This window comes from Rhineura floridana, chromosome 21, assembly GCF_030035675.1.
Source record: "Rhineura floridana isolate rRhiFlo1 chromosome 21, rRhiFlo1.hap2, whole genome shotgun sequence".
Classification (NCBI taxonomy): Eukaryota; Metazoa; Chordata; class Lepidosauria; order Squamata; family Rhineuridae; genus Rhineura; species Rhineura floridana.
The window spans coordinates 13,323,815-13,349,899 of record NC_084500.1 but is presented as its reverse complement, the minus strand read 5'-3'; the positions used below and the strand labels follow the sequence as shown (position 1 = coordinate 13,349,899).

Sequence of the window (26,085 nt, the reverse complement as noted above, 5' to 3'; positions counted from 1 at the left end):
TTGCTCCTCCCAGGTCGTTTTGCTGCTGCGCTAAACCATTGTTTAGCTTAGTGAGCATGTTGCCCCCACCCAGACTCGTGGTTTAGCTCTCTTAGACAAACCACAAGCTACAAACGATAGGACAAACTTCGGTTACATCTCGCAGTTAGTCTGGAGAGAGCTAAACCACAAGCCCAAGTTCAGACAGCATGCTAAATCAAGCCACGGTTTAGCTCAGCAAAGCAGCAGAACCACCAGTGATCTGGGGGTGGGAAGCATTAAAGCAAGGGATTGTGGACTGGGGAGGAGCCAAACAGCTGCAATCTCTTTTCCTGAAGTCCACACACTCGCATAACAGTTTGGCTTAGCATGATATGGCAACTAGGCCATTCAATCTTCTCTGCAGCTGTTTTTATTACAAGCTAATATTCCTGGGTATCTACCAATGCTACTGGAGTTTGTGGCAGGCGTCACAATTATATGCTCCTTGATGCCTTATCAGCTGACCCCTTGTATGCACTTGCTTGGATCCAGGAAGGGGGGGGAAGCATACAGCCAGCCCTCCGATTCCAGTTTTTGCCAGCATTGAGACTTTGCACCCTCGCCCCAACGTGCCACACTTCCAACACCAGGCTCACCTCTGCACCAGCTGCACAATGCTCTGGGTGTTCATGAAGAAGACCTCACGCTCCGATTTGCGGTTCAGAGTGGCTGCGTGGCTGTCCAGGATATTGGCAATCTAGGGGGAAGGGAAGAGGGGGAGAAACTTCTGCTTTATTATTTACTTATTTTATTTGAAGATATTTATATACCGCTTAAACATTTGCATTTCTAAGCAGGTGTTCATAGAAAAAACAAATCATACATACACAAATGATAAAAACAATAGAATTATTGTAAAACCAAGCATTAAAAGTAGAGGTGGGGAAACCTCAGGCCTGGAGGCCAAATGCGGCCCTCCAGACCTCCCGCGCTGGCCCTCAGGTCTCTGCCCAGGCTACAAACCCTGCTTCCCTCACCATCCTCAAGGGCTTTTGCTTGGCTGGACTGTGTCCTGCTCGCCTGGATGGAGAGAGACAACTATACAGAAGCCTCTCCTTGCTTGGGTTTTTTCGTGCTGCTGGAAAGTACGCTACTGTATGCAAGGCAAGAGACAGATTTGTTGCTCCACCCACTTTTTGCCTCTGGCTCCGCCCAACACCAGCATGCAACCCTTGGGAAGTTATCCAGAAAGGAATTAGGCCCTCGGGGTGAAAAAGGTTCCTCGCCCTTGGTCTGCGAAGACCCGCAAGACAGTGCTTGCCGCAGCTGAACGGGTCTGGGTCTGATCAGAAGGACATGCCTGGCTGCTCTATCAGGCCAAAGACCCATCTAGTTCACTATAGTGCCCAAACCAAGTGCTCCTAGAGGACCCACAGGCGGGACCTGAGCCCCACAGCACTCTCCCCACTTGTCGTCTCCAGCAACAGGCATTCAGAAACAAACTGCCTCCAACAGTGGAGGTCGAACACAGCCATCAGACACACAAACACACAAGCGCGTATATTGACATATATATATATATACACACACACATATATAAACATGTATTTCTGTCCCGCCCTCTCACAAAACATTGGGGCGGTGACAATCAACATCAAAGCCTTATACGGCGCGGGACCTCGATATCTGTCGGAACCCCTCTCCCATTATGAACCGGCTTGTACACTACGGTCTGCTACGAAGGCTCTCCTCCGGGTCCCGACCCATAGGGAGGCCCGAAGGGCGGTGACAAGATCAAGGGCCTTCTCAGTGGTGGCCCCCGAACTATGGAATAGTCTCCCCGAGGAGGTCCGCTTGGCGCCGACACTATCATCCTTTCGGCGCCAAGTTAAAACCTTTCTCTTCTCCGAGGCATTTTAATTAATTTTTTTTGTTAATGATTGTAATGTTTGTAATTTGATCTTACCTTATGCAGTTTTTAGATTGTGAAATTTGATTTTAGATTGTGATGTTTTTGTACTATATTGTATTTTATTGTATTTAAGTTCACCGCCCAGAGAGCTATTGCTAGTCGGGCGGTATATAAGTTTTAAAAAATAAATAAATAATAAATAAATAAACATTTAAAAGGAATACAAAACCATAATTAAAGAGACCAATAGCCATATCCTCCATGAATTTGCCTAATCCTCTTTTAAAGCCATCCAAGTTGGTGGCCTCATTGCCCCATGTTGCTAATGTCTGGATGGGAGACCACCAGGAAATTCCAAATAGGCCACCTTGCGTCCCATGACGGATGATGCATGTGCACACTCCGCTTTGGAAGTTCTTCTCTCCCGGGCTTAGCAAATCACGTTCCACCCAATAGCCCAAGCCAGGCACCTCTCCCATTAATTCTTCAAACATTTCCCCCTTACTTGCTGGCTGGGAAACTGGCAGAGGACGGACGTGATGTTGCTGGCATACTGGGCCATTTCCTTTTTGATGGATTTCTCCACGTTGGGAGGGATCCTCCCAGAAACGCTGGTCATGATATCCTGAAGTTCCAGGAGAGGCAAGGATGGATCTCGGAGAGTCTTCATTAAACGTTCAACCCAGTCCTTCACCTGGATACAGAGTGGGGAAAGAAAAGAGGAGGAAGAATTAGATTTGGGGTTTTTTTTTAAAAAAAAGGATGCGGCGGGGGGGGTTAGGGAGAAGAGGAACATAGGAAGAGACACATAGCAAGCTGCCTTAAAACCAAGTCAGAGCCTTGGGTCCATCTAGCTCAGTACTGTCTACACTGACTGGCAGTGACTTTCCAGCTATGTTATGGTATGTTAGCATTTATTTCTAGGCCGCCTTTTGGCCAAAAAGGCCCCCAAAGCGGCTCACACAAATAGGAAAGCATAAATACAAATCAAAACAACACAATCTACAAGAATTCAAACCAACAAAATTATAACATTTCTAAAAAACAACAACAGCTAAAACCAAAAAGCAACCATCATCTTGGTTAAGGGCAGTCCCCAGAAAAATGTCACTACTACGAGCAGGGGGCAGCTGTGCCTGCTGAGACACAAAGCAGATGCTCTTCCACTGAGCTGCGGCTCGTGCCCAAATAGAAACACAGGAAGCTGCCTTATACCAAAGTCAGACCACTGGTCCATCTAGCTCAGTAGTGTCTACATTGACTGGAAGTCGCTCTCTGGGATGTCAGAAAACCATCATCACTCAACCCCAGCTGGGAGATGCCAGGGATTGAACCTGGGAACTTCTGCATGCAAGGCATCTAACTCAGCACCGTCTACTCTGAGTGGAAGCAGCTCTCAAGCGCTTCAGGCAGGAAATTGAACCTGGGACTTTTTGCATGCAAAACATAGGAACTTAAGGCAATTGGCCCTATATACTAATTTATATTATTGGTCCATCCAGCTCAGAACAGTCTACACTGACTGGCAGAGGCTCTCAAACAGCAGCAAATGGGAAGGGCTCTTCTCTGACTCTTTTCAGCTGGAGAAGCTGGGGAACTGAACCTAGAACATTTTACAGGTGAATTATATGCTCTGCCACTGAACCATTGCCCCTCCCCTTGAGGCTTTTCCTTTCATTCCAACTACAGGGCTACAGTTCCCAGCACCCTTCACAAACTATCATCCCCAGGATTCTTTGAGGGAAAATGTGCTTTAAATCTATGGTGTGCACACAGCCCATATTTCTAACTTTAAGAAATACATATTAGATGTGTATATTTATTTGTAAATACAAGGCTGGTGACTTCTCACAGACTCTTCTCAGCACCCTCCTGAAAAACTCTCCCAACCCAACCCATACAAAAACAAAAAAACCCTCTAAACTTTTTATTTATTTATCTGATTTATATCCTGCCCTTCCTTCCCAGCAGGAGCCCAGAGCAGCAAACTTTTACAGCCACACCCAGCCCAGACTTTTGCAAATAGGCCATAAAATGCAAATCAAGATATGCTGAAAGTAGGATTTAATTGTGGGGAGACAGGTAAGAACACAGAGGGTGTTTGTAGCACCAAGTTTTCAAGCCACCATTACGCACAGCAGCAGGAGGAAAGGGGGGTGAAGCCATCCGTAATACCTTGCAGCTAAAGAAGGGCTCTGGCAGGCAGTATCCATTCATGACATTCACCAGGTTGTCAAGGACATAATGGAAGACGCGGTGGAGTTTCTCGCCCCGGAGTGCCGTGCTCTGGATCTGTGGCAAGGTCCCCGTGTTGAGTTCCGCCTTGAGGGACCAACAAAGACACAATTAGGACAACAGAAAGCATGGCAGGGAGGGGAGAGAGGGCAAAATAACCTTAAAGATTCAGTGATGGCTGTTGCCCATTGGGACCGGTGGGGCAGAAGACAGGGAGCCCAACAGAAGGTGGCGCCAGAGCCAATGACAGGCAGAGCCAACTCATTCTAGTTTGGTCCCCAACCTCCCCGCTGCTGATTTCTACAAGAAGCAACACTGACACTAAGGAGAAGGAGGAAGCTGGCAGGCAATGTCATCTCCTAAATGTGACTGTCCTGCCTTCAAGCCGATTCCGACTTATGGCGACCCTCTGAATAGGGTTTTCATGAGGCTGAGAGGCAGTGACTGGCCCAAGGTCACCCAGTGAGCTTCATGGCTATGTGGGGATTCGAACCCTGGTGTCCCAGGTCCTAGTCCAACACCTTAACCACTACACCACACTGGCTGGTAGACTGGTCATAATTACGAAAGCAGGCAGGGGCTGGCTAAGGCCAGACTGAGGCAGGTGGGATATATTAAGGATTAAAGTTGCAACAACAAAAAACACCACACATGGTATTTTCAGAGTGTCTGCTTTTGGGAGCCGCTGGGATTCAAACCAGGAACACTTGGCTCTGCATGCTGCTGCCCTGTGCTCCTACTGAGAGGAAGCGTTGGATATAAATCCAATAAATAATAATAATATATAATAATAGCTACTGTTTGCTTTATATTCCACAGGAAGGTGTATTCCTCTTTTTCACACAACAGAGTGAATGAAACGATGGAACTTGCTCTCGCAAGAGGAAGTGACGGCCTCTAATTTGGTGGGCTTTAGAAGAGAGCTAGACAAAATCATGGAGGATAAAGGCTATCAATGGCTACTAGCCACAATGGTTATACATGACAACTCTGCAGTCAGACAGTATGCCTCTGAGTGCCAGCTGCTGCGAATGGCAGGTGAGGCGAGTTGCTCTTACACTTAGATCCTGCACTGAGGCATCTGGCTGGCCACTGTGAGACCAGGATGCTGGACTAGATGGGCCACTGGTCTCCTCCAGCGGGGCTCTTCAGATATTCTTATGTGCTGGGCTATCCTCCACATATACAAGCTGGCCACTGGTCCCTGTTAGACAGGAAGAACACTAGAATCATAGAATAGTTGAGTGGGCAGGGGCGTATAAGGCCATCAAGTCCAACCCCCTGCTCAATACAGGAGTCTAAACTTCTTCCTGTTGTGGCTGGGATTTGTCCCAGGCCACAACAGTGTTTGCGGCTCCAGTGTGCCTCATCTTGGCCCTTCAGTGCCAATTCTCAGTTCCTGACTCATGGTTCTGCTAGGACAGCCACCTCTGGCTCAGCCCCAAACCCCTCACCTGCTGAACTCGGCTCGGGTCATCCAGCTGCAGCTTGGCAATCACGCAGCCGGGATCAAGTGCCGCTCCGGGGCGCTTCACGTAATGGATGCAGCCTGACTCCACCGCAGTCAGCGTCATCACCATCTTCATCACCTGGGAAGAAAGGGGAGACAGGTCATGTCGTTCAGCTTCCTCTAAATCTCCTTGGAACACAAATGGTCCTCACAGGAAGAGCCCAACAGGGCAAAAAGGGCAGGGGGGAATTTACCTCGATTTCAGCAAAGCACTGGCCCGCAAAGACATGCCCTCCGTCTTCCACCACGTACTGAATGAGCTTCCCCGCCGAAGGCGAACGCAGGATGGATGGGTCATTCTCTTTCTCAAACACACAGGTCTTGTTGCCAATGGTGATCCGGTACCTAAGAGAAGAAATCAATGAGGGACGAAGCCAGAGAAGGAAAACAATGTCAGATCCTGCCTTACACCGTCAGGTCACTATCAGATGAAAGATCTAGATCAGAGTGGGGGGAAGCCTGGAGCTGCCCGTATGTTACTGGACTAAAAAACTCCCACCATTGCTGACCATTGGTCATTGTGACCGGGGCAGATGGAAGTTGAGGCTCTCCAGATGTTGTGGAGCCACTCCTATCCTTTTGTTAAAAACGCAAATATTCTTTATTGAAAATTTTTCAAAGTATATAAACATAAGCGATAAAAATAAATACCAACTAATAAAACAAGGTGGGGGGAGAAGGGGAGGGAGTACACAACAGGGAAAAGGAAAGTGTCTGGCAGTTGTTGAGAGAGTGAGATACAGAAACATTTGTTCGCTTCTTACTGAAGTCATAATACAGTCTCCCATCCTAGAATTCAAAGGTACATCCAGGGAACTATAATCTATTGAACCATACAGAAACAGAGAAAGGGGCAAGTTGCCCCTCTAAAATGTATTCCAACAGGAGGATTTAATTGTGGAGAGACAGTTAAGATTTCATAAACAGAAGGCGGCAGTCTCCCATGTTCCCTCCGGTTCGTACAATCAATAAAATCAAACCAAAAAGTGTCTCTCTTGCTTTGACTTTGTGCTACCTGCAATTTAGAGTTAGTATCTCTAATACAGCAAGATGCCACACATCACTGTACCATTCATCTACAGACAGTTGTTAAGGGTCTGGCATTCTTGAATGATTCCTGCACGTGCATTTGAATAAGTCCTTTAGATTTATTATCTCTGTTATGCTCTGTACAGAGACGCACCATAAGAGCTAATTCTGGGATCTTCTCAATAGATTGCTTGGTAATATTTTCTAATTCAGTAAAAAATTATCTGCCAAAAGGCCATTGCTTTCGCACACTCCCGCCATGTGTGGAGGTATGATCCGGTGGCATTATAATCACACCAGCACTGAGCTGAGGAATTGTGCCTAATACATCTGTGCAACAGCTTCAGTGCCAGGGTTTTATGGTTAGCTGATACCATCCAGAAAGAAGGCTTACACCACCTAGTTTTCCAATCTGCTTCATCAAATGTTATCCCTAAATCTTCTTCCCATAACAACCTTAGGGCAGTCGTGCTACCGGCTTCACAGTTGATAAACATTTTATAGGTTTGTGAAACCAATCCCTTGACGCCTCCATCCCCAGAATATACCAACTGTTCCCATTGTGTCAGTTGTCTAACTGCACTAGTCTTCATAGCTGAGGTGCAAAGAAAAGAATAATCCGATGCCATGTTAACCAGGGTAGGTGTGCGCCTTGTCATCCATGTCCGGGATGTTATGAATGGCCGGGCGAACTAGATGCTCGACTGCTGTTTTCAGCAGCATCTCTGTGTATGTGTAGCAGATTGTCTAACTTGGCCCGCCGGAGATTGTGGCTTCAAGAAAAATGCTGCTAAGGGGAACCTAGGAAGCAGCCTGAGTCAGATCACTGGTCCATCTAGCTCAGTATTGTCTATGCTGACTGGCAGAGTGACAGGCAGGAGACATTCCCAGCCCTACCTGAGAGGTCAGGGGCTGAACCTGGGACTTTCTGCATGCAAGGCAGATGCTCTGCCACTGAGCTATGGATCTTCCCTTAGGAACAGAGGAAGCTGCCTTGGACTGAGTCAGGTCATGGTCCATGTAACGCAATATTGTCTGGGATGACCGGCAGTGGCTCTTCAAGGTTTCGGGAAGGGGACATTCCCAGCACCACCTGGGGATTGAACCTGGGGCCTTCTGCATGCAAGGCAGATGCTCTGCCACTAAGATACGGCCCTTCCCGTAAAAATAAAGCAAGATTCTAGTCCTCATGGTTCTGTTTCAGGGGTGGTTTAAAACAGGAACATCAAAAGCTGCCTTACACTGAGTGGCCAACTCACTGGGTCGTACTCTCCTGTGCCCCCCCCCCAAGCACAATGCTAAGAAAGCTTTTTGCCTCTGTATGTGACTAGCAGCAGCACAATAAAAAAATAAAATAAAAATATAAAGTTGGACTGCAATTCCCATCAGCCCCAGCCATCATGGCCTATGGTCAGGGATGATGGGAAATGTAGTCTAGCAACATCTAGAGAGACATAAGAACATAAGAAGAGCCTGCTGGATCAGGCCAGTGGCCCATCTAGTCCAGCATCCTGTTCTCACAGTGGCCAACCAGGTGCCTGGGGGAAGCCCGCAAGCAGGACCCAAGTGCAAGAACTTGGACCCAGAAGTATTAAATAACTATCATCCAGTGGCAACATCTGGAGAGCCAAAGTTTCCCCATCCCTATGTGCTTAATTTGTGCAGACTGTCGATTTTTTTCTTTTCCTTTTAAGCTGAGGAGTCTATCCAGACCTGATCCCCAATGGCTACCTGTCGACTTCCTCTTTCATGTAGGTGGTGTAGCTGCTGCCGTCGTAGGAGAGAAGCAACCCTCCGTCGCTCAGTCGGTGAACATCTACCTCCACGCAGGAACCGTTCATGATAACGACATAGGAGTTTGGAGACTGCCGGGTCACCTGCAAGGGGGGAGAGGGAGAGGGGAGGGAGGTCGATCCCCAAAAGCTACTATGGTGCCTTGGTTGTGCATTACGTGGTGGAATGAGGGTAATATTGAAACAATTGCTTCCTGTCCTGGTACAGGTATTACCAAGTGGGACTTGCAACAACACGTTTATTACTTATTTATTTATTAAATTTACATCCCGCCCTTCCTCCTAGAATGAGCCCACAGTGGCAAACAAAAACACTCTATAGACCTTATAGGCCTCTTCCAACTTTGCTGTTTTGTGTAAACAATACTGATCTATCTCACAAGGCCATTCTTCGGATTACAGAGACAATGTCTGAAGGGCTTTGAAGCCCTCACCCCCCACCCCAGCACTGTAGCAGTGTTAAATAGGATCATTGCTGCTATCTCTGTTGCAAGATAACATACCTTTATTCATTTATTATTTATTTATTACATTTATACCCCGCCTTTCTTCCTCATGGTAGAAACCCAAGGCGGCTTACATACCTTTAGCACGTACTTCTTTCCTTCATAGATAAGTTCCACGTCCGCCGTGTTCAGCAGCGTATGAGCAGGCAAGACTTGGCCCCTGAAAGATGGAGGGTGGGAAAAATCAAGACTGAACAACAAACTCCCACCCCACACCACAGTGTTTTCCTGTTCCCCAACGAACTGGAAGTTTTGTGTTTAGTTTTTTAGATTTTTAAAAGGCCTGGTTTTACCTCTCCAAGGAATGCAGGAAGTTGGAGACACTGTTCCGAAAGCCCACGTCAGCCACATGAAGAGCCCCACACACTACACCCAGCATGGTGTCTGGTCTCTCTGCCTAGAGAGAAAGAGGGAGGGGAAAGATGGGAAGTTTGCCACTCCAGCTTTAATTGGTAATTTATTGTGAGAAAGTAAGAGCCCTGTTGAATGAGGCTACTGGCCTATCTAGTGCAGTATCCTGCTCTCACAGGGGCCAACCAGATGCCCATAGGAAGCCCAAGGACAGGACATGAGCACAACAGTGGGGGTACATTATAGACATCATGGCTAGTAGCCACTTACAGCCTTATCCTCCAAAAATTTTCTACTCTTTTAAAGCCATCCAAGCCAGCTTTATTATTTACACCCCACTTTTTGGGGCTGAGATTGGCTGACAGCAATTAAAATCCACCTCAGATAACAACGCATTAAAGATGTATGCTGGCCAGAAGGGTGGGAGAGAGAAGTCTCTGCTGGCCTCTGGCACTGGATACATATATATAATCCATGTTCCAGACCAGGGGTAGCCAAAGTGGTGCCCTCCACATCTTTGGCCTTACAACTTCCATCATCCCTGACCCTTGGCCACACTTGCTGAGGCTGAGAGGAGTTGGAGTCCAACCATACCTAGAGGGTGTCACATTGGCTATCCCTGTTCCAGCCTCTTCTCTCAAGAGCAGGAAAGGGGAACCTGTGGCCTTCCAGTTGTTGCCGGGCTCCAACTCCCATCCTCCCTTGACCACTGCCCATGCTGGCTGGGGGCTGAAGGGAGTTGGAGTCCATCAACATCTGCAAGGACAAAGCCCCCCCCACCTGGTTTAAGGCTTTAAAAGATTATCATAAAGCAAATTGGGGGGAGCGGAGGGGAACTTATGGTGCAGGCATAGCATCTGCACCTGGTTGTTAAGGATAGCTGAATTAAAAAAAATAGAAATGATCCAGTGAAAGGAACCAAACCACACCTGCACTTTCTCTGCAATCAGCCGGTCCAGCCAGCCAGTGTCAATGCGGTTTTGCTGAAAGCTCTCTGTCTCCAGCAGCTTAATCAAGTACTCAACAGTGGTCCGGAAGTCCCCTCGGATGGAAAGCTCCTTCAGAGCCACCACCATGTTTCTGAAGGAAAACAAAAATAATAACAATTACACAAACTGAAAATATTATCATTGTTATTATTAATATTTATTTATTTATTAATAATTGGGGGGGGGCTGGGGTATTTTTTTCTCCCCCTAGTTAATCTGCGGCCTTTCCCACTTACGAGATGGCCTCCTCGCGGTTTTCTCCCCAGGAGAAACAGTGACCAAACTGAGAGTCAGCAAACTCGTGAAGTCCCCCGGCGGCAGCAACACTGAAATAGCCCCAGACATTCTTGTTGCTGCGGAAGTTCAGCTCCTGTACTGTTCCGGAGCTGGGTTTGAATCCCTGCGTTACAAGATGGAACATTAGTTTTTAAATAATCTGTGCACACACCACTGGGGACAAAAAATACAATCAGAAATCAATGCAGCACAGCAATAAAAGTATTATCCTCCCCGGGGAGGGGGGGGGGGAATCCAACTGGGAAGGATTCGTTTTGGTTCTGGGAACTTTGGTTCCAGACACAATCTGAGACAGAGCAATGCTCCATCTAGCACAGCCTTGTCTACACTAACTGGCAGCAGCTCTGTGGGAGACTGCAGCTGGGACCTTTCACCTGCAAAGCTTTACCAATGAGCTACGGCCCCTTTTGGAATAGAGGAAGCTGCCTTATACCGAGTCAGACCATTGGTCCATCTGACTCAGTATTGTCTACACTGACTGGCAGCAGCTCTCCAAGGTTTCAGGCAGAGATCTCTCCAAGCCCTACCTGGAGATTGAACCTGGGATCTTCTGCAGGCAAAGCATGCCCTGTCACTGCGCTACGGCCCTTCCTTACTGAGGTTTGTGCAAGAAAGTGGCTTTACACTAATGCTGCGAGCTTCATAGGTTTTCCAGGTTGTCTCCGAACTAGTGTGGTCTACCCGAAATGTTTTATTGGCCCTCCCATCCACATCATTACCATGGAGCTGTACGAAAGCTACCCAAGCTAGAATGTCCTCTTCTACACAAGGCTATCTAACAGGGAGGCCCAGCTACCCTCCATGATGGGAGAACCCTCAGCTTTTTCAAAACCTCAGTCTAGCCCTCAGTGTTGCTGGATGTCCTCAGGTGGGTCACTCTCTCTTAGACTTACCTACCGCACAGGGCTGTTGTGAAGATAAAATGGGGCAGAGGAGGAGCAATCATTATTTGCAGATCAAGATTTAAACGATTTTCAGGCCTCTCACAAATATTCTTGCAGTGAATGCAAAACTCAATATACAACTATCAATGCCAACTTTAAAGAGAGAAAGGAAGAAGTTGCCATAACCAAAGGATTACCTCATCCGGATTCTCACTGGTTATGCGGGCAGCAATCACATGACCTCGTGGACAAGGCACATGGGCAGAATTCTCGAAGTTGATAGGGCTGTCTCCCCAGGGAGAGACCCCGTACATGACCCGGATATCCTTGATCCTGTGGAGGGGAATTCCCATGGCAATCTAAACAGAAGAGAAGGAATGATTGTGCACCACTAATCAGATGCTGAGGCCCGCTTTCTGATGAGCATAAGGAGGAACGTGCCACTGAACCACAGACAGCTGACTTATACCGAGTCAGACCGTTGGTCCATCCGGCTCAGTAGAGTCCAGACTTCTCTCCAAGAGCTGCCCGTGGTTCAAGTGGCAGAGCACCCACTTCGTATGCAGAACCCAGGTTCAATTCCTGGCATCTCCACGTTGGGTTGGGAAAAGCCCGAAACCCTGAAGAGCCAGTGCCAGACTGTGTAGACCAGTCTTTGCCAACCTGGTGCCCTCCAGATGTCTTGGACTCCAGCTCCCATCAGCCCTACTGCACAACTGATGGGAGCCATAGCCCAAAACATAGGGAGGGCACCAGATTGGCGAAGGCTGATACATACAATGCCAAGCCAGTTGGATCAGCGGGCTGACTCAGTATGCGGCAGCTTCTTATGTCCCAAATAAGGACATAAGCCAGGAAGCCAGTAGCATACCAACACATGGTGCTACCCTGCGCAGCAGGCGTGGGGAACCTTTGGCTCTTCAGATGTGGCTGGACTACAACTCCCAGCAGCCACGGCCAATGGCTAGGGAGCTGTTGTTCAGCAACATCTGGAGAGCCAAAGGCTCTCCGTACTTGCTATACAGAAACAGCTCATTGGCTCCTCCAGCCCAGCGTTGACTGCTTTGATGGGCAGTGGCTCTCCAACATCTCTAGCAAGGAGTTGAAAACCTCATCAGTAAATATGTACAGAAAAGTGGCGTGCCTTCGACTGGACCCCGGGCATAAGAGTAAAGGACGGTGCCCAATACCGATCCAAATCGTTGTTCCATCAAGTCCAGTGCTGTCAACTCCAACTGGCAGCAGCTCCCCAGCGTTTCAGGCAAGGGGTATTCCCAGTAGTACCTGGGGACTGAACCTGGGACCTTCTGGGTATGAAGCAGATGTGCTGCCACGGAGCCACAGCCCTGAGCCAGAGGACCATCTGTGTTCAAGCCACAGCCCACCCCATAAATCCAGCACTTCTCCCACTCCCCAGACATTCAGCCTGAAGTTACACCACTGGGTCAACTGGCCCTTATGTCCCATTACACACCCGTGGGATGCTATAGTTAACAGAAACTTGGGATGAGGATATGCGGGTTCAAATCCCTGACCAACCCACCTCACAGGGGTGCTGTTGTGGTTAAAGTGGGACCAAATCAAAGATGTGGGAAAATGTGGAGTCTAACAAAAAATTGTTAGACTCCAGCTCCCGTCAGCCCCAGGCAGCATGGTCAATGATCAGGGATGATGGGAGTTAGAGTCCAGCAACATCTGGAGGGCCAACAGATCCCAGCCCTGGAATATGCCTACCAAGACAAATATGCTTAAATTCAAGGCTGCCATTATACTGTGCGTCCTCCAAAGGAAAAACACACACTCTCTTCTTCTTTTTTTAAGACACCCAGGACAGTATCAAACATTAGCCATCCTCAGAGCAGATTAGGAAGCACAAGTACCGTTAATTTAAATGGGTCTACAGTGAGTTGAACTGTGCTAGATCCAACCCACACATTTGAGAACTCCCCCACTCATGTGGAAACACACTCTGAGATTGCCAAAGAGCCAGGGAGCAGCCCTTTTAAGCCACACTGTGCAACACTTTGCAAACCAAATCTCTCCATTTCCCCCTCCTTTTATCAGCACTTCGATCTTGTATCAGGTGCAACCAGGTGCGTGACTCACTTCTTACAACACTGGGCATTGACTCAGAGGAGCAGTTCCCTCCTTCCCAAGAGACTCCTGCAGAACCGGTTCTTTCAGGCCACAGTTTCAGAGACGGGACCCATGCTTGGCTATCTATTGCATCCTTCAGCAAGGCTGAGAGACTGGAGTCCCATCTGCACTATACATTTGCCATGGCTTGCCCAAAGAAGCCTGGGAACTATAGTTTGCCAAGGGTGCTGACAGGCGACTTCCTATTCCCCTCACAGAGCTACCATTCCCAGAGTGGTTTCACAATCAATCCCTCTTCCCAGGGAAGTCTGGGAATTGTAGCTCTGGGAAGGGAAGAGGGGGGGTCTCCCAACAACTCTCAGTATCCTTCACAAACTACACTTCCCAAGATGCTCTGGGGGGCAGCCTTGACTATTTACAGTAGTACAATACTGCTATAAATGTATTGTGCAAATGGGGCCTTAGCGTTTGCCGTCAGGGGACAGTCGTTTCCATCTGCCTTGCCCTACCCTCCTGCCCAGAGAGCCTTTGCTTCCAGACAAACTCAGAGGGGACTTTCTGGCTTTTGGGGTTGAGGCATAGAAGACTGGGTGGGAACCTGTTGGGTGTTAATGTCATCAGCTCTGGGACTACTTTTGGACATGAAGTTGTTGGGTATTTTAAAATGACCTATTGGTGAGCTCTTCCGGCTGAGGCATAGAAAACTGGAGATGGGGCAGGTTGCTAGGTACAAATGTCATCAGCTTTGAGGCTGCTTTTGGAAAGCAAGTCAGCTTTAGGACCCACCCTATTCTTTGGGTTGTAAATTGTTTTAACTGATTTTAATATTGTGATTTTTACATTGTTGTAACCCTCCTGGGATCTCATGCTGAAGGGTGAGTAAGAAATACTTTTTTTATTATTAGTAGTAGTAGTATTAACAACAACAATAAAAATAATAGCAATAATAATAATTGATAAGCTTTAAGCTCATTGATTTTAGCTGCATATGAAATGAACTGTCCATTCTTGATTTTTAATGTCTTCATCATCATCATCATCATCAGTTTATTTCTATACCTCTTTTTGGTCAAGGTTTTCTTTTATTTCATTTATTCAATTTAACCAATACAGAGTCTATTACAGGAGTACCAAAATTTCACAAGAGAAAAAAGTCTTAATTTTATAATATAATTTACTATTACAAAAATGTGAATAAATAGAAAGACAGATAGAATAAATGCTTACTTAATAATAAACAGAGTAGATAGTTCAAATGCTGTCTGACTCCTTCTTCTTCTTCATTAAAACTCACTCTATCCAAGATGGCAAACAGTGTAAACACACGTGGGCTCCCCTGCCCTACAATCCCCAATTCTCTCTTTCCATAAACGCAATACCACTCACTAAAGGCTTCTCTGAATCCCTCTCCTTCTTTAAGTGTGGCTGTTAATCTAGCAACATTTAACTGCTCCCGTATCTTCCTTAAAAGATCTGTTTTACTGGGTTTCTGATTATTTCCATGACCTTGCATAAAACATTCTAGCCAAAGTTATGATATATAATACTAGATTTTGCCGATTTTTTTTTTAGTGTTATGTTGTCATGATATTATACTTTTTATATTATATGCCATTGTTGTACTACTGTATTTAGACCAGGAGTTCCCAAACAGTGATCCGTGGACCACCAGAGGTCCGCGAGCATCATTCACGCAGTTTGTGCTGTGTCTAGATTTGTGGCTGAAGACAGGAGAAATCACATCCATCACATTAAATATTTATATTGATTTTTAATTGTATCGTTGCTTCCTTTATGGCTTAATATTGTATTTCACTATATTACAATTTGAATTATACGGGATCAGAGCTGTAATATAAGAAAATACAACGTAAGGAAGAAGCAATAAAAATAATTAAAAATCATGCAGCCCCTAGCACAGCGCATTACAATGGCTACAACATGCAGAAAAATAATTAAGCAGTCCACCAAGACCCTCAGCAATTTTCAAATGGTCTGCTGGGGGGGGGGGGGGAGAGGGATTTGGAACCACTGATTTAGACTGCTTATTTTTTATAGCTAGGGCCTTCTCAGTGGTGGCACTTGAACTGTGGAATAGTCTTCCCGACAAGGTGCGCTTGGCGCCGACATTGTTATCTTTTCGGCGCCAAGTTAAAACCTTCCTCTATTCTCAGGCATTTTAGTTTTTAGTCTCTAAATGTGTTTAAATTGATTTTAGATTTATGGATCCCATTTACATGTTTTTATATTGAACTATTGGATTTTATTGTATTTTATATTTTTCTGTTGTACACCGCCCAGAGAGCTATGCTAGTCGGGCGGTATAGAAATTTAATAAATAAATAAATAAATGAATGAATGAATGAATGAATGAATGAATGAATGAATGAATGTGAACTGCTTTGACCACAGATGTATCAGTGCAAAATGTGGCATATTGATGAACTGACTGTGACTCTGACAATGGCTCCCAACTCACCTGAAGCTGAGCTGAAGGTAAGTTGACATCAGCCACCATCTCCGTGCAAGGATGTTCCACCTGTAGCCGAGGGTTGAGCTCCAAGAAGTAGAAGCTGCCATCCTGGCTGTAAAGGTACTCCACCGTACCGGCGCTCACATAGCCCACCATCTTGGCAAGTTTCACCGCACACTTAAAAGAGAGAGAGGATCAAATAAAAAAACTGAGCCTCAGAATCTGTTTGCAGCAATGACAACAGGACAATATAAAGCTGCCCAGCTGTTAAGATCAGCTGCACCAGCACATCCATCTGTGCAATATCTGTGCAAAGTTTGAGAGCCAGAGAGATTTATTTAAGTTTAAGGGACATTGGTTTTCAGGATTCACAAAAAGTTGGAAGGGACCTTGGAGAAGTGTGGGGGGTGCAAGCTCCAGAGGGCAGTTCCCTAACCAATCAGCCACAGCAGCAGCAGACAACTGGGATGTAAGCCAAGCTAATGTGGAATATAAGAATCTGCCTTATACAGAGTCAGCCCATTCGTACATCTAGCCTAATACTGTCAACACTGACTGGCAGCAGCCCTCCAGATTTCAGACAGATTTGGTCGGACCCAGCAGCCAGGCTCTCCTTAAATGTCATTCTGATCTTACAACAGCTCTTTTACCATTACACGGAGATCTCTTGCCAGAAAAAGCCAGGCACCTCCAAAGCGCACCCACCTGTTCCATGTGTTCAAAGACAGCCAAAGTGGCAATGGATGCAGGCGCCTCCTCAATGATCTTCTGGTGGCGGCGCTGGACCGAGCAGTCGCGGCCAAAGAGTGAGATGGCGTTGCCGTATTGGTCTGCGAGGATCTGCACTTCCAGGTGGCGGGACTGTTTGGCAAGGCGCATCACAAAGATGGGGGAGCCTGGTACCTCAGCTTGCACCTAGGAATCAAACACACAATGCCAGATGCAAACCAAAACAGGTCTGTCTTAGGACGCAGGGGTCATGTTTATTATTGGGTTGGCGAGGGCCACCAAGCAAAGGATTTTTCTTTAAATATATTATTAGGATTAAGAATATAAATAAATCCATTATATCCATTATATATCCAACTTAAATCCATTATATCTTTAAGCAGCTTTTAGCAACCTGGTGCCCTCCAGATACTTTGGACTACAACTCCCATCAGCCCCAGCCAACAGCACAATGTTTTGGCCTACGGCTCCCATCAGCGCGGCTAGGACATGTCTTGCTTACAACTAGACAGATTTATCTTAATACCTTATAATGTCTTGAACTAAAGTAACCAAACATTGTAATGTCATTACAGTGGTTTGGTGGTAGCCAATATTTCTTACAGTATTCAATAATCCAGTTACAGGACAATCCTAACCATGCCTACTCAGAAGCTTACTCCCAGGTAAGCGGGGTTAGGATTGCAGCTTTAGTCTCAAAAATATCCTGTTTTTGTTGTTTCAGTCCAGGGGCAGACAATGTGGTGCCTGTCAGATGTTTTGGACTGCAGCTCCCATTAGTCCCAGGAGATTTTCTCAGTCCTTTCTGAAGATGCCAGGGACTGAACCTGGGACTGTCTGCATGCACAACAGATGCTCTCCCAATGAGCTACTATGGTCCTTCTCCCAAATAAAATAAAAATTCCAGTACTGAGGAGAACAGGGCCTTTAGCAATCTGCACAGCTCCCTCAGACCTCCCCGCAACGAGCAGGAAGCAGAATAAAATTCTGTTAAACTATGGAATTTGCTCCCACAAGATGCAGTAATGGCCACCAGCTTGGATGGCTTTAAAAGAAGATTAGACAAATTCATGGAAGACAGGGCTATCAATGGCTACTAGCCGTGATGGCTGTGCTGTGCCACCCTAGTCAGAGGCAGCATGCTTCTGAAAACCAGTTGCTGGAAGCCTCAGGAGGGGAGAGTGTCCTTGCACTCGGGTCCTGCTTGCGGGCTTCCCCCAGGCACCTGGTTGGCCACTGTGAGAACAGGATGCTGGACTAGATGGGCCACTGGCCTGATCCAGCAGGCTCTTCTTATGTTCTTATGTTCTTAAAATTATTCAAAAACAAGTGAAAAATCCAATAATAAAGAAACCACGCTTGGAAGAAAGCATTCTTTCTCTACATGTTGGAACTCCCTGCCTACTGACAGGCACCTTCACTGTATTCTTTTCGGAGCCTGCTTAAAATATATCTATTTAGGCAAGCCTGCCCAGTCACGTAGATTATGATGTGTTTTAATCTCTTTTTAATCTCTCAATTGCTGATTTCAATTGTCTTTAAAAAAGAGTAATTAAAACATTTAAAACTGTTTTTTATTGAGAATGTTAGTGTTTCTTGTAAACCGCTTAGTGGTCTTCTTACAACTAAGCGATACATACATTTTGTTAAACAAACAAGGAGAAGAAAACAGAATACGCAAATATCTGCATCCTTTACACAGGTCACAGCATTCGGCTGTTTTCTTTGCAGAGTAAAGCAGCTATCGCTTTGTCAGAGCACAGAGACAGAAGGAGCGGAAGGCAGCATACCTGCCTGAAGAGATTGGGGAAGTCGTCGGCATTGTTCACTTTCCGGATTCCTTTCCCTCCCCCTCCTTCAGATGCTTTGATCATGACAGGGTAGCCAACTTCTTCAGCTGCCTGAGCAAAAGGAGAAAAAGAGCAAAACGCACAAAATTGAGAGGCCTGTGCAAATCTGGCAGACGACTCAGCGCTTTGCACGGCAGGAAGTACTTTGTGAGCCAAGCCATATTAAAGGTTTAAATCGGGGGCAGCCAACATTGGGTCCTTCAGATGTTGTTGGATCCCAGCTCCCATCAGTCCCAGCAATCATGGACAATGGATGATGGGAGATGTAGTCCAGCAATAGCTGGAGGGTGCCATGATGACTGCTCCTGCTTCAAAAGGCAGGCAAGGGTAGCATTTATGGACTCCAACTCTCATCAGCCCTAGCTAGCATGGCCAATGCTCCAGAACAATGGGAGCTGTAGTCCAAAACATCTGTAGGACATTAGGTTGCAGGAAGGCTGATTCCACCAGCAGCAAAACAGATGCCTCCAGGAAGTCCAAAAGCAAGGCAAGGCTGGTGGCAGTTATATACCATTGTTCTCCCCAGCAGCTGATATTGACAGGTAGACTGCCTCCCAAGTTGAAGGCTCCATTTAGTCTAACAGCTAATCACTATTGACAGAGCGTGCCTGCTCCATGAACGCAGATGATCCCATTTTATAAGCTATCAAGGCCAGTAGCCACCACTACAAATTGTGACAGCAAATGCCATAAATCCCACAAATCTAGTTAATGTGCATATGAAAGTCCCAGCAAATGCTAACATATACTGCTTTTTGGCCAAGGGATTCCAACTAAGGTCATGCCAAAATCTGTATCAACTGTGGGACAGGAAGACAAACGTAACACATAGCACAGATAGGTAAGAGGAAGAGAAATATATTTTTCTCCTCAAAATTGCTTCACCCTTACCATTTTTCTCCCCAGCAAGGGTGATTTCTGGCCACAGAACTCCAGTAAGAGAAAAACAATGGCAGGGAGTAGGTGGGGAAGAGAGTCATGTCTGGGAGAAAGTTGCAAGCAGGAAAAATCCTCTCTATCCTCCACCCAGACAAGCATGATCAGAGTTCAAGGACACATTTGTCAGGCAAAAACACTCCAGGAGGGTGCGAAGCAAAGCCAGTGAGGGATGTGTTCTGTGGAGGGTTCCAAGGGCCAGATAGAGAGGTTTGGAGGGCCTCCTTTGGCCCCCGGGCCTAAGGTTTGCCCACCCTGGTCTAAGGCATATGCATAAAAACTTGACAGGCTGTAATCGGCTGAAGGTCCAACAACTGAACACTGTCACCTACCCGCAGGCCATCATCCACGTCTTTCACACAGCCTTTCTCATACAACTCCTGAGGAACGTTCAAGGTGCGCTTCTGAAAGTCAGTCTCTTGCCAGTCAACTTGGAGGCCTGAAATACAAAACAATATTTGAATTGCCTCGGGAAGAAAACACCTCAGACCCACCCAGACAGCTTCCTACCTAAAGAGCCCTATGCACCTGTTTTTATTTTGCTAAAAGAACACTACAGAAATGAATATAGAAAGTGGGGGATTCTTCCACAGGCTGATGATGTTAGGTCATCATGCAGCCAATCAGTTCTGGCTATGTGATAACATAGCAAAGCCAAACCAGAGTAAGGGCAATTTTCCATCTCTATCTAAATGGGTGAATAATTTCACCCCATTTCACATGTCTTGATGAGCTACTGCCAAAATGAGAGCAGGCCCATTTTGCTGGAAGTGGGGGGGAGGGGGGGCTTTCTCAAAATGCTGCCTGCCCATTTCAACGCAGTCCTAATTTATTGCAAAGCCTGCATTCCGGATTTTAAACATTCAACACTAGTATAGATGCATGTGTAGAATTCTGAATTTAATCACTGGGCTCTAGACTTTGTCACCCACACTGTGAGACCAAGAACTGAAATTTGGGCCATATCTGCACCAAAACTCCCAGAGTGGTTTAACAATCATTCCTTTTTCCCAAGGAATTCTGGGGACTGTAGTTCTGTGAGGGAAATAAGGGAATCTCCTAACAACTCTCAGGCCCATGACAAATTATAGCTCCCAAAATGCTTTGGGGGAAGTCACAACTGTTAAACTAATATCGTAGTGCTTTAAATGCATGCCATGGATGTAACCTTAGATAAGGATTGCAAAAAAGATGTCTATGGGTAATCTAGAGACCTCACACAGTTCTTACCGCAGCCGCTCCAAGGAAGGGTGGGGATGCCCGCAGTCTGAGCCACGATCGACGAGGCAATTTTATCTCCTAGCGCCCACATAGCTTGGCTTGGGGGACCTGGAGAAAAAAAACAGAGGGGGAAAAAGGCCCACAGGAAAGAGTATATCAAAACCAAGCAAAACAAACTGCAAAGGCATTGAAGGCTGACTTGCAGCTGTCGCAAACAGTTACTTTAGCCTCAAAAGCTTCCAATTTCACCAAATGGGAGCACATATGTAAGGACTTCTAGCAACTGATGATGATGATGTTTTTTCACCTGCCCTTCACCCTAAGGTCTCAGGGCAGGTTACAACTATTTAAAATTAAATATTAAAAACAGTTTTAAAAAACAAATTGCAATCCCAGGAATAGTAGCTCTTAGGTGTCAAAGGCTAAGCTAAAAAGATGCGTCTTCAGGGAGCTGGTCCACATGCAACACTAAGCCAAGCCATGGCTTAGCAGAAGGACAACAGCTGCTAGAGACAGAGTCTCTCCAGTCCCCTTCCTGCTGCTGCACCACCGCAAGCTAAGCCACGGTCTGGCTTAGGGCAGGGGTGAGGAACCTCTTCTGGAGGCTGCGTGCCGGGGTGGACGGGGCCAGAGGCAAAAGTGGGCAGAGCAATTAATGTAAATGTTACCTCTGTACAGTAGGCAACGTACGTCATGACGTTTCAGAGCTTATAGGGTGATTTTAGGATCATGACGCTGGTGAGGATTCAGAGCAGGGGTGGAGGAACTTTCTCAGCCTGAAGGCTGCATTCCCTTCTGGACAACCTTCCAGGGGCCACATGCCAGGGGTGGGCAGGGCCAGAGGTAAAAGTGGGCAGAGCAACTAATGTAAATTTTATCTTTGTACAGTAACTACTTTCTACCCGCACTCACACACCCTTCTCTTTATCCTCCATCCAGACAAGCAAGAGGCATCATCAGGGTTTCCCAGTCAGGAAAAACACTCCGGATGAGCAAGGCTTAACACAGAGGCCTGGAGAGCTGCATTCACCCCCCAGGTCCGAGGTTCCCCATCGCTGGCCTGTCTGAAACAGGAGCTTGTGGCTTGTCTCTTCCAGACAGACCACAATGCTTTGACACCTCTAGACAAGCCAAGTCTGATGCTAGATCAAACCCAAAGAGAAGCCTTGGTTACAGACAAGAGTGCTGGGCCAGGTTGATCCTTGGTTTAATCTAGCATAAGCCGTGATTACTGGTGTCTAATTTCTCTGTTTTATTACTGAAGGTCTTTTCATTGTACTTCATGTAAAGGTAATCTTGGGAACTGTAGGTTTAAGGTTTCTTTTAAAAATAAAAACATCCAAGCTTTAAAAGGAGGCCTCATAGAGATGTTCCCTATAATTCCTATAGAAGTTTTGACTCTCCATTCCCCCAAAAAACCCTTTTTAGACTCTCTTACCCATGAAGGCAATTCCATTTTTGTGGAGAAGCTCTGGTAGTTTGGGATTCTCCGAGGCATGGCCCCATCCGGCCCATACTGCCTAAAGAGGAAATAAAAACAAGTTAGAGTTTCTTCACATCAAGGGTGGCCAACCTTTTCTGGGCAGAGCGCCGTATTCACCATGGTCAACCCTCCAGAGACTACATGTCAAAAAACATGGGGCATGGCAAGAACTACAGTTCTCAAGACTACCTTTCAAACAGCTTCTTCATCAGGTAGTCTACTGTTTTTTCAACATTTTATCTATCATGCATTATTAAATTCAATCAAGAAGAGACAGGTTTTGCTCTTAGCATCTTGGACAGCTCCTTGAAAGTTCAGACTAAAACCCAGAGCGGATTCACTGCCCCACTGGCATTGGAGACACCAAGTCTCCACTGCTTGCAAAGCGGCAAACGCATGTTTTCCCACTCCATGCACACAGTGCAAAGCGCTTCGAGCCAATTCCAGCTCTGGGGCGCATGCATTATGCATGTGTCACTGGTATAAATGGTTCCATGCTGTGCACGTATGCATTAAGAGGCTACAAGTGGAATCTGCAATAAGATGCTGCAAGTGTGGGGTGCTTCTGCTCAGGACTCTAATCAGCCAGCCCCCTTCCAGGATGCTCCATTCCACCACCATCACCCCAGGTTCTATTTTCACTCCTCCAGTCAGCATTCCACAGCCTCTGAGCCATAGGGGGATTTTCTTCCTAAATATTTTTTGGTACTTCTGCAAACCTTGGGATTTCCACCAACACCATCCCCTCAAGCCTACTGATGATCCTCCACGTGTGGATCTTTACACAACACCATCCCTGCTCAAGACAGCGTTGAGTTTGCTATTAATATTTAGGTTTAGGATTAGGCTCCTTCTGCTTCCAATCTTCCCTTAAGTCTTTCTCTGTGCCCTGCCAGACTTTAGGATCTGAGCAACTCAGCCAATGGCAGCCCAAGACCCCTGTGTCTCCCAACAGCTCTCTGTGACATCAGAGAAGCTCAGCCAATCACTGCCACAAAACAAGCCCACCATACTACAGATTAGTGGATCCCAAACTCCCCCCTCCCCGGGACTCCTTTAAAATTGCTAGAAGTCTTAGAGGACCATAATAAATTTTTCTGCCCGTTGTAGCATTTGCATCGCACGGTGCTAGATGCTGCATGGTTTCTCATTCCATTCTTACTGCTTCTTTCATTTCTTATGTTGTATTCTATTGTATTACCATTTGCATTCCATAGAATTCAAACTGCAATACCATAAAATACAAGATGAAAGAAAAGAAGCAATTAAAATACAATTAAAAATCAGTATGATTTAATGCAGACATGTTGTGGACCACCTGAATGATCCTCGCGAACCACTGATGGTCCCATGGACCAGAGGTTAGGAAGCCCTGCTCTAGATGTACCCTTCTTCTAATTTCCAGATGTCCACGTTCCTCACCTGCACAGGAATCCGCTTTGCAATATCCAGAATCAGCTCCACATTTGCATAGTTGTTGTTATTCGGGCCTCCAGGGACAGGGACGTAATGATCGGCCATCTTAATGTACTCTGCAAACACAAGAAAAGGAATAAGAGATTTAGACTGCCATTGCCAGATACCAGAAGATAAAAGCTTCAAATGCCCCTTTAAAAAAACAAAACACTCATGTAACACCCTTTTGTAGCATAGAGTCCATGGTTCCCAAACTTTTTCCCCCTCAATAGACCACTTGAAAACTGCTGAGTGCCTTGGCAGACCACTTAATGATTTTTCTGCCTGTTGTAACTCCGCAGAATTCAAATTGTGATACAATAAAATGCAATATAAGGAATAAATTAAGCAATTAAAATACAATTAGAAATCAGTGTGAATATTCAATGTGATGGATGCGTCATCTCCCATCTTCAGCCACAAATTCACAGACATGCTGCAACTGAATGAAGCTCGCAGACCACAGTTTGGAACCCCTGGCATAGCTCAAATCCTGAGATTTTAAGAACAGACTGAAATTGCTCCAGAAAATTTGGGGCACAGCGATTAGGAGCTAAGTGACTGCAGCTGTTCCCATCAGAAATGTAATTATAAATGTTTTAGGTGTCTCTCATAAACACCTGGAAGCTTTTCATTATCGAACATTTTCCTAATTTGATAAGTGCCTCTGTAAGACCTGTGCAGGCAAAAAAAGGATTACCTGCAACACTCATGACATGTGATTGACAGGTCGGCAACCCCACCCAGCTGTCAAACTTGGCCCACAAGGGGTGAGGGAGATAACAATCTGGCCCACTGGCGAGATCCAATTCCCCACTCATTATGCGGCCCAAGCTTTATTCACACACACGGCAATCCCCATTAATACACACCACCCACGGGTCATAATTCCTTCTTCCTATCCGAAAAGGGCAGCAAGCTGTTAGTCATTTCATTTATTATTGCTGCAGATCGTTATTTAATTCATTGTCATAGGAAGGGCCATAAGCTCAGTGGCAGAGCACCTGCCCTGCACGGAAAAGGTCCCAGGTTCAATCCTTGGCATCTCTGGGAATTCCTGGAGAGATTCCCTGCCTAAAACTGCAATTTAAGACAGCAAAAGAGACAGCTGGAATAGGAAAATAGGCTGAGTCTGCCTATACTTGGAACATACTTGGAACAGGAGAATAGGTCAAGTTTGCTTGTTTTCCTCTTCCCTCCTCATCCCTTTTTCCTTTTGTGCCATGCATTGTAGTTTATAAACCTGAGAGTAGGAACTATGTTACTTTTTTTTTTACTGATTTATAAGTCACTATGGGAACTTTTCCAGCTGAAGATTAGGGTATAAATGAATGAATAAAACCCTGGAGGACCACTGTCCTCCTTAAACTCAACTGGCAGTAAATAATGAAGAGCACAGGAAAGAAGCTGCCCATCTAGCACATAATGGGCAGCTTCCTCCCTCTGCTGCTGTTCATTATTTACTGCCAGCTGGATTTGAGGAGGAGCGCTAGTGGTTCCCCCCCCCAACCCCATCGTTGTCATTCCACTTAGCACTGAAGTCCAGTTCCTCTCCTCTCAAGAGCACAAACACTTCCCCAAAGTATACAGAAGGCCTAAAAACTTCCGAGTGGAAGGTTGCAAAGCTGGAGGATGGAAACGCAAAAAGAAACCAAGGCTGCCAAGGAAAAACTGAGCTACTCCCAAAAGCTGATAGGGGACTTTTCATAGGTGAAGGAGCAGCAAGGCCAAAGGATTGCCTGACAAATGGGCTTGTGTTCCAAGAGGGGAAGGCATTAGATTTCTTTAAAATTATGCTGCCACCTAACTTGAACAGCAAAAGTTACTTAACATTTTCCAGCCCGTGCAGAAATAAAAGGGTTGTTTTATTTAAAAGCATTTATATACCACTTAATCTTTTTTTAAAACCCTCTAAGTGGTACACTGTCTAAACAAACGAACAAGATATCATTAAGACAAAAACACAACCTAAAACCAGTAAAACACTAATATAAAAACACATAAAAAGAACCCAGGAATATAGGAAGCTGCCTCAGACTGGGTCAGGCCACTGCCCACCTAGCTCAGGACTGTCTACAGTGATTGGCAGTGGCCGAGAGTGGCAGGCAGGGTTCTCCCCCAGCCCTACTTGCAGGTGCCTGGGGCTGAACCTGAGCGTCTGCATGCAAAGCACGTGCTCTGCCACTGAGCCTTCCCCGAAAGCACAGAGAAGCTTTCACAGAACAGAAACTCGGAAAATTCACACAGGGCCCAATCTTACAGGTTAGAAAAGGCCTGGCCAAAAAGAGAAGTCTTCACAAGAACTCTGGAGCAACTGATGGTTGCTGCTTCATGTGTGGAAGTGGAAAGGGCGTTCCACATTACAGGAGCAACA

The 26,085-nt window shown here is 46.2% G+C and overlaps 1 protein-coding gene across 8 annotated transcripts in view; it reads right to left on the bottom strand.

Moving 5' to 3' along the window:
• Positions 1–26,085, bottom strand: part of ACACA (acetyl-CoA carboxylase alpha) — a 239,190-nt gene that overhangs the window by 171,604 nt on the left and 41,501 nt on the right. For all 8 annotated transcript variants that reach the window (XM_061604841.1, XM_061604839.1, XM_061604842.1 and 5 more), the window contains 18 exons: positions 23,679–23,788; positions 22,212–22,293; positions 20,783–20,881; positions 19,885–19,991; positions 18,557–18,667; positions 16,743–16,952; positions 16,044–16,214; positions 11,665–11,826; positions 10,523–10,686; positions 10,227–10,377; positions 9,240–9,343; positions 9,025–9,106; positions 8,379–8,524; positions 5,813–5,963; positions 5,563–5,697; positions 4,049–4,195; positions 2,379–2,567; positions 618–718 (listed from right to left, as the gene is read on the bottom strand). In XM_061604841.1, coding sequence (XP_061460825.1) covers positions 618–718; positions 2,379–2,567; positions 4,049–4,195; positions 5,563–5,697; positions 5,813–5,963; positions 8,379–8,524; positions 9,025–9,106; positions 9,240–9,343; positions 10,227–10,377; positions 10,523–10,686; positions 11,665–11,826; positions 16,044–16,214; positions 16,743–16,952; positions 18,557–18,667; positions 19,885–19,991; positions 20,783–20,881; positions 22,212–22,293; positions 23,679–23,788 — 2,422 coding nt within the window. The remainder of the gene's footprint in view (positions 1–617; positions 719–2,378; positions 2,568–4,048; positions 4,196–5,562; positions 5,698–5,812; positions 5,964–8,378; positions 8,525–9,024; positions 9,107–9,239; positions 9,344–10,226; positions 10,378–10,522; positions 10,687–11,664; positions 11,827–16,043; positions 16,215–16,742; positions 16,953–18,556; positions 18,668–19,884; positions 19,992–20,782; positions 20,882–22,211; positions 22,294–23,678; positions 23,789–26,085) is intronic.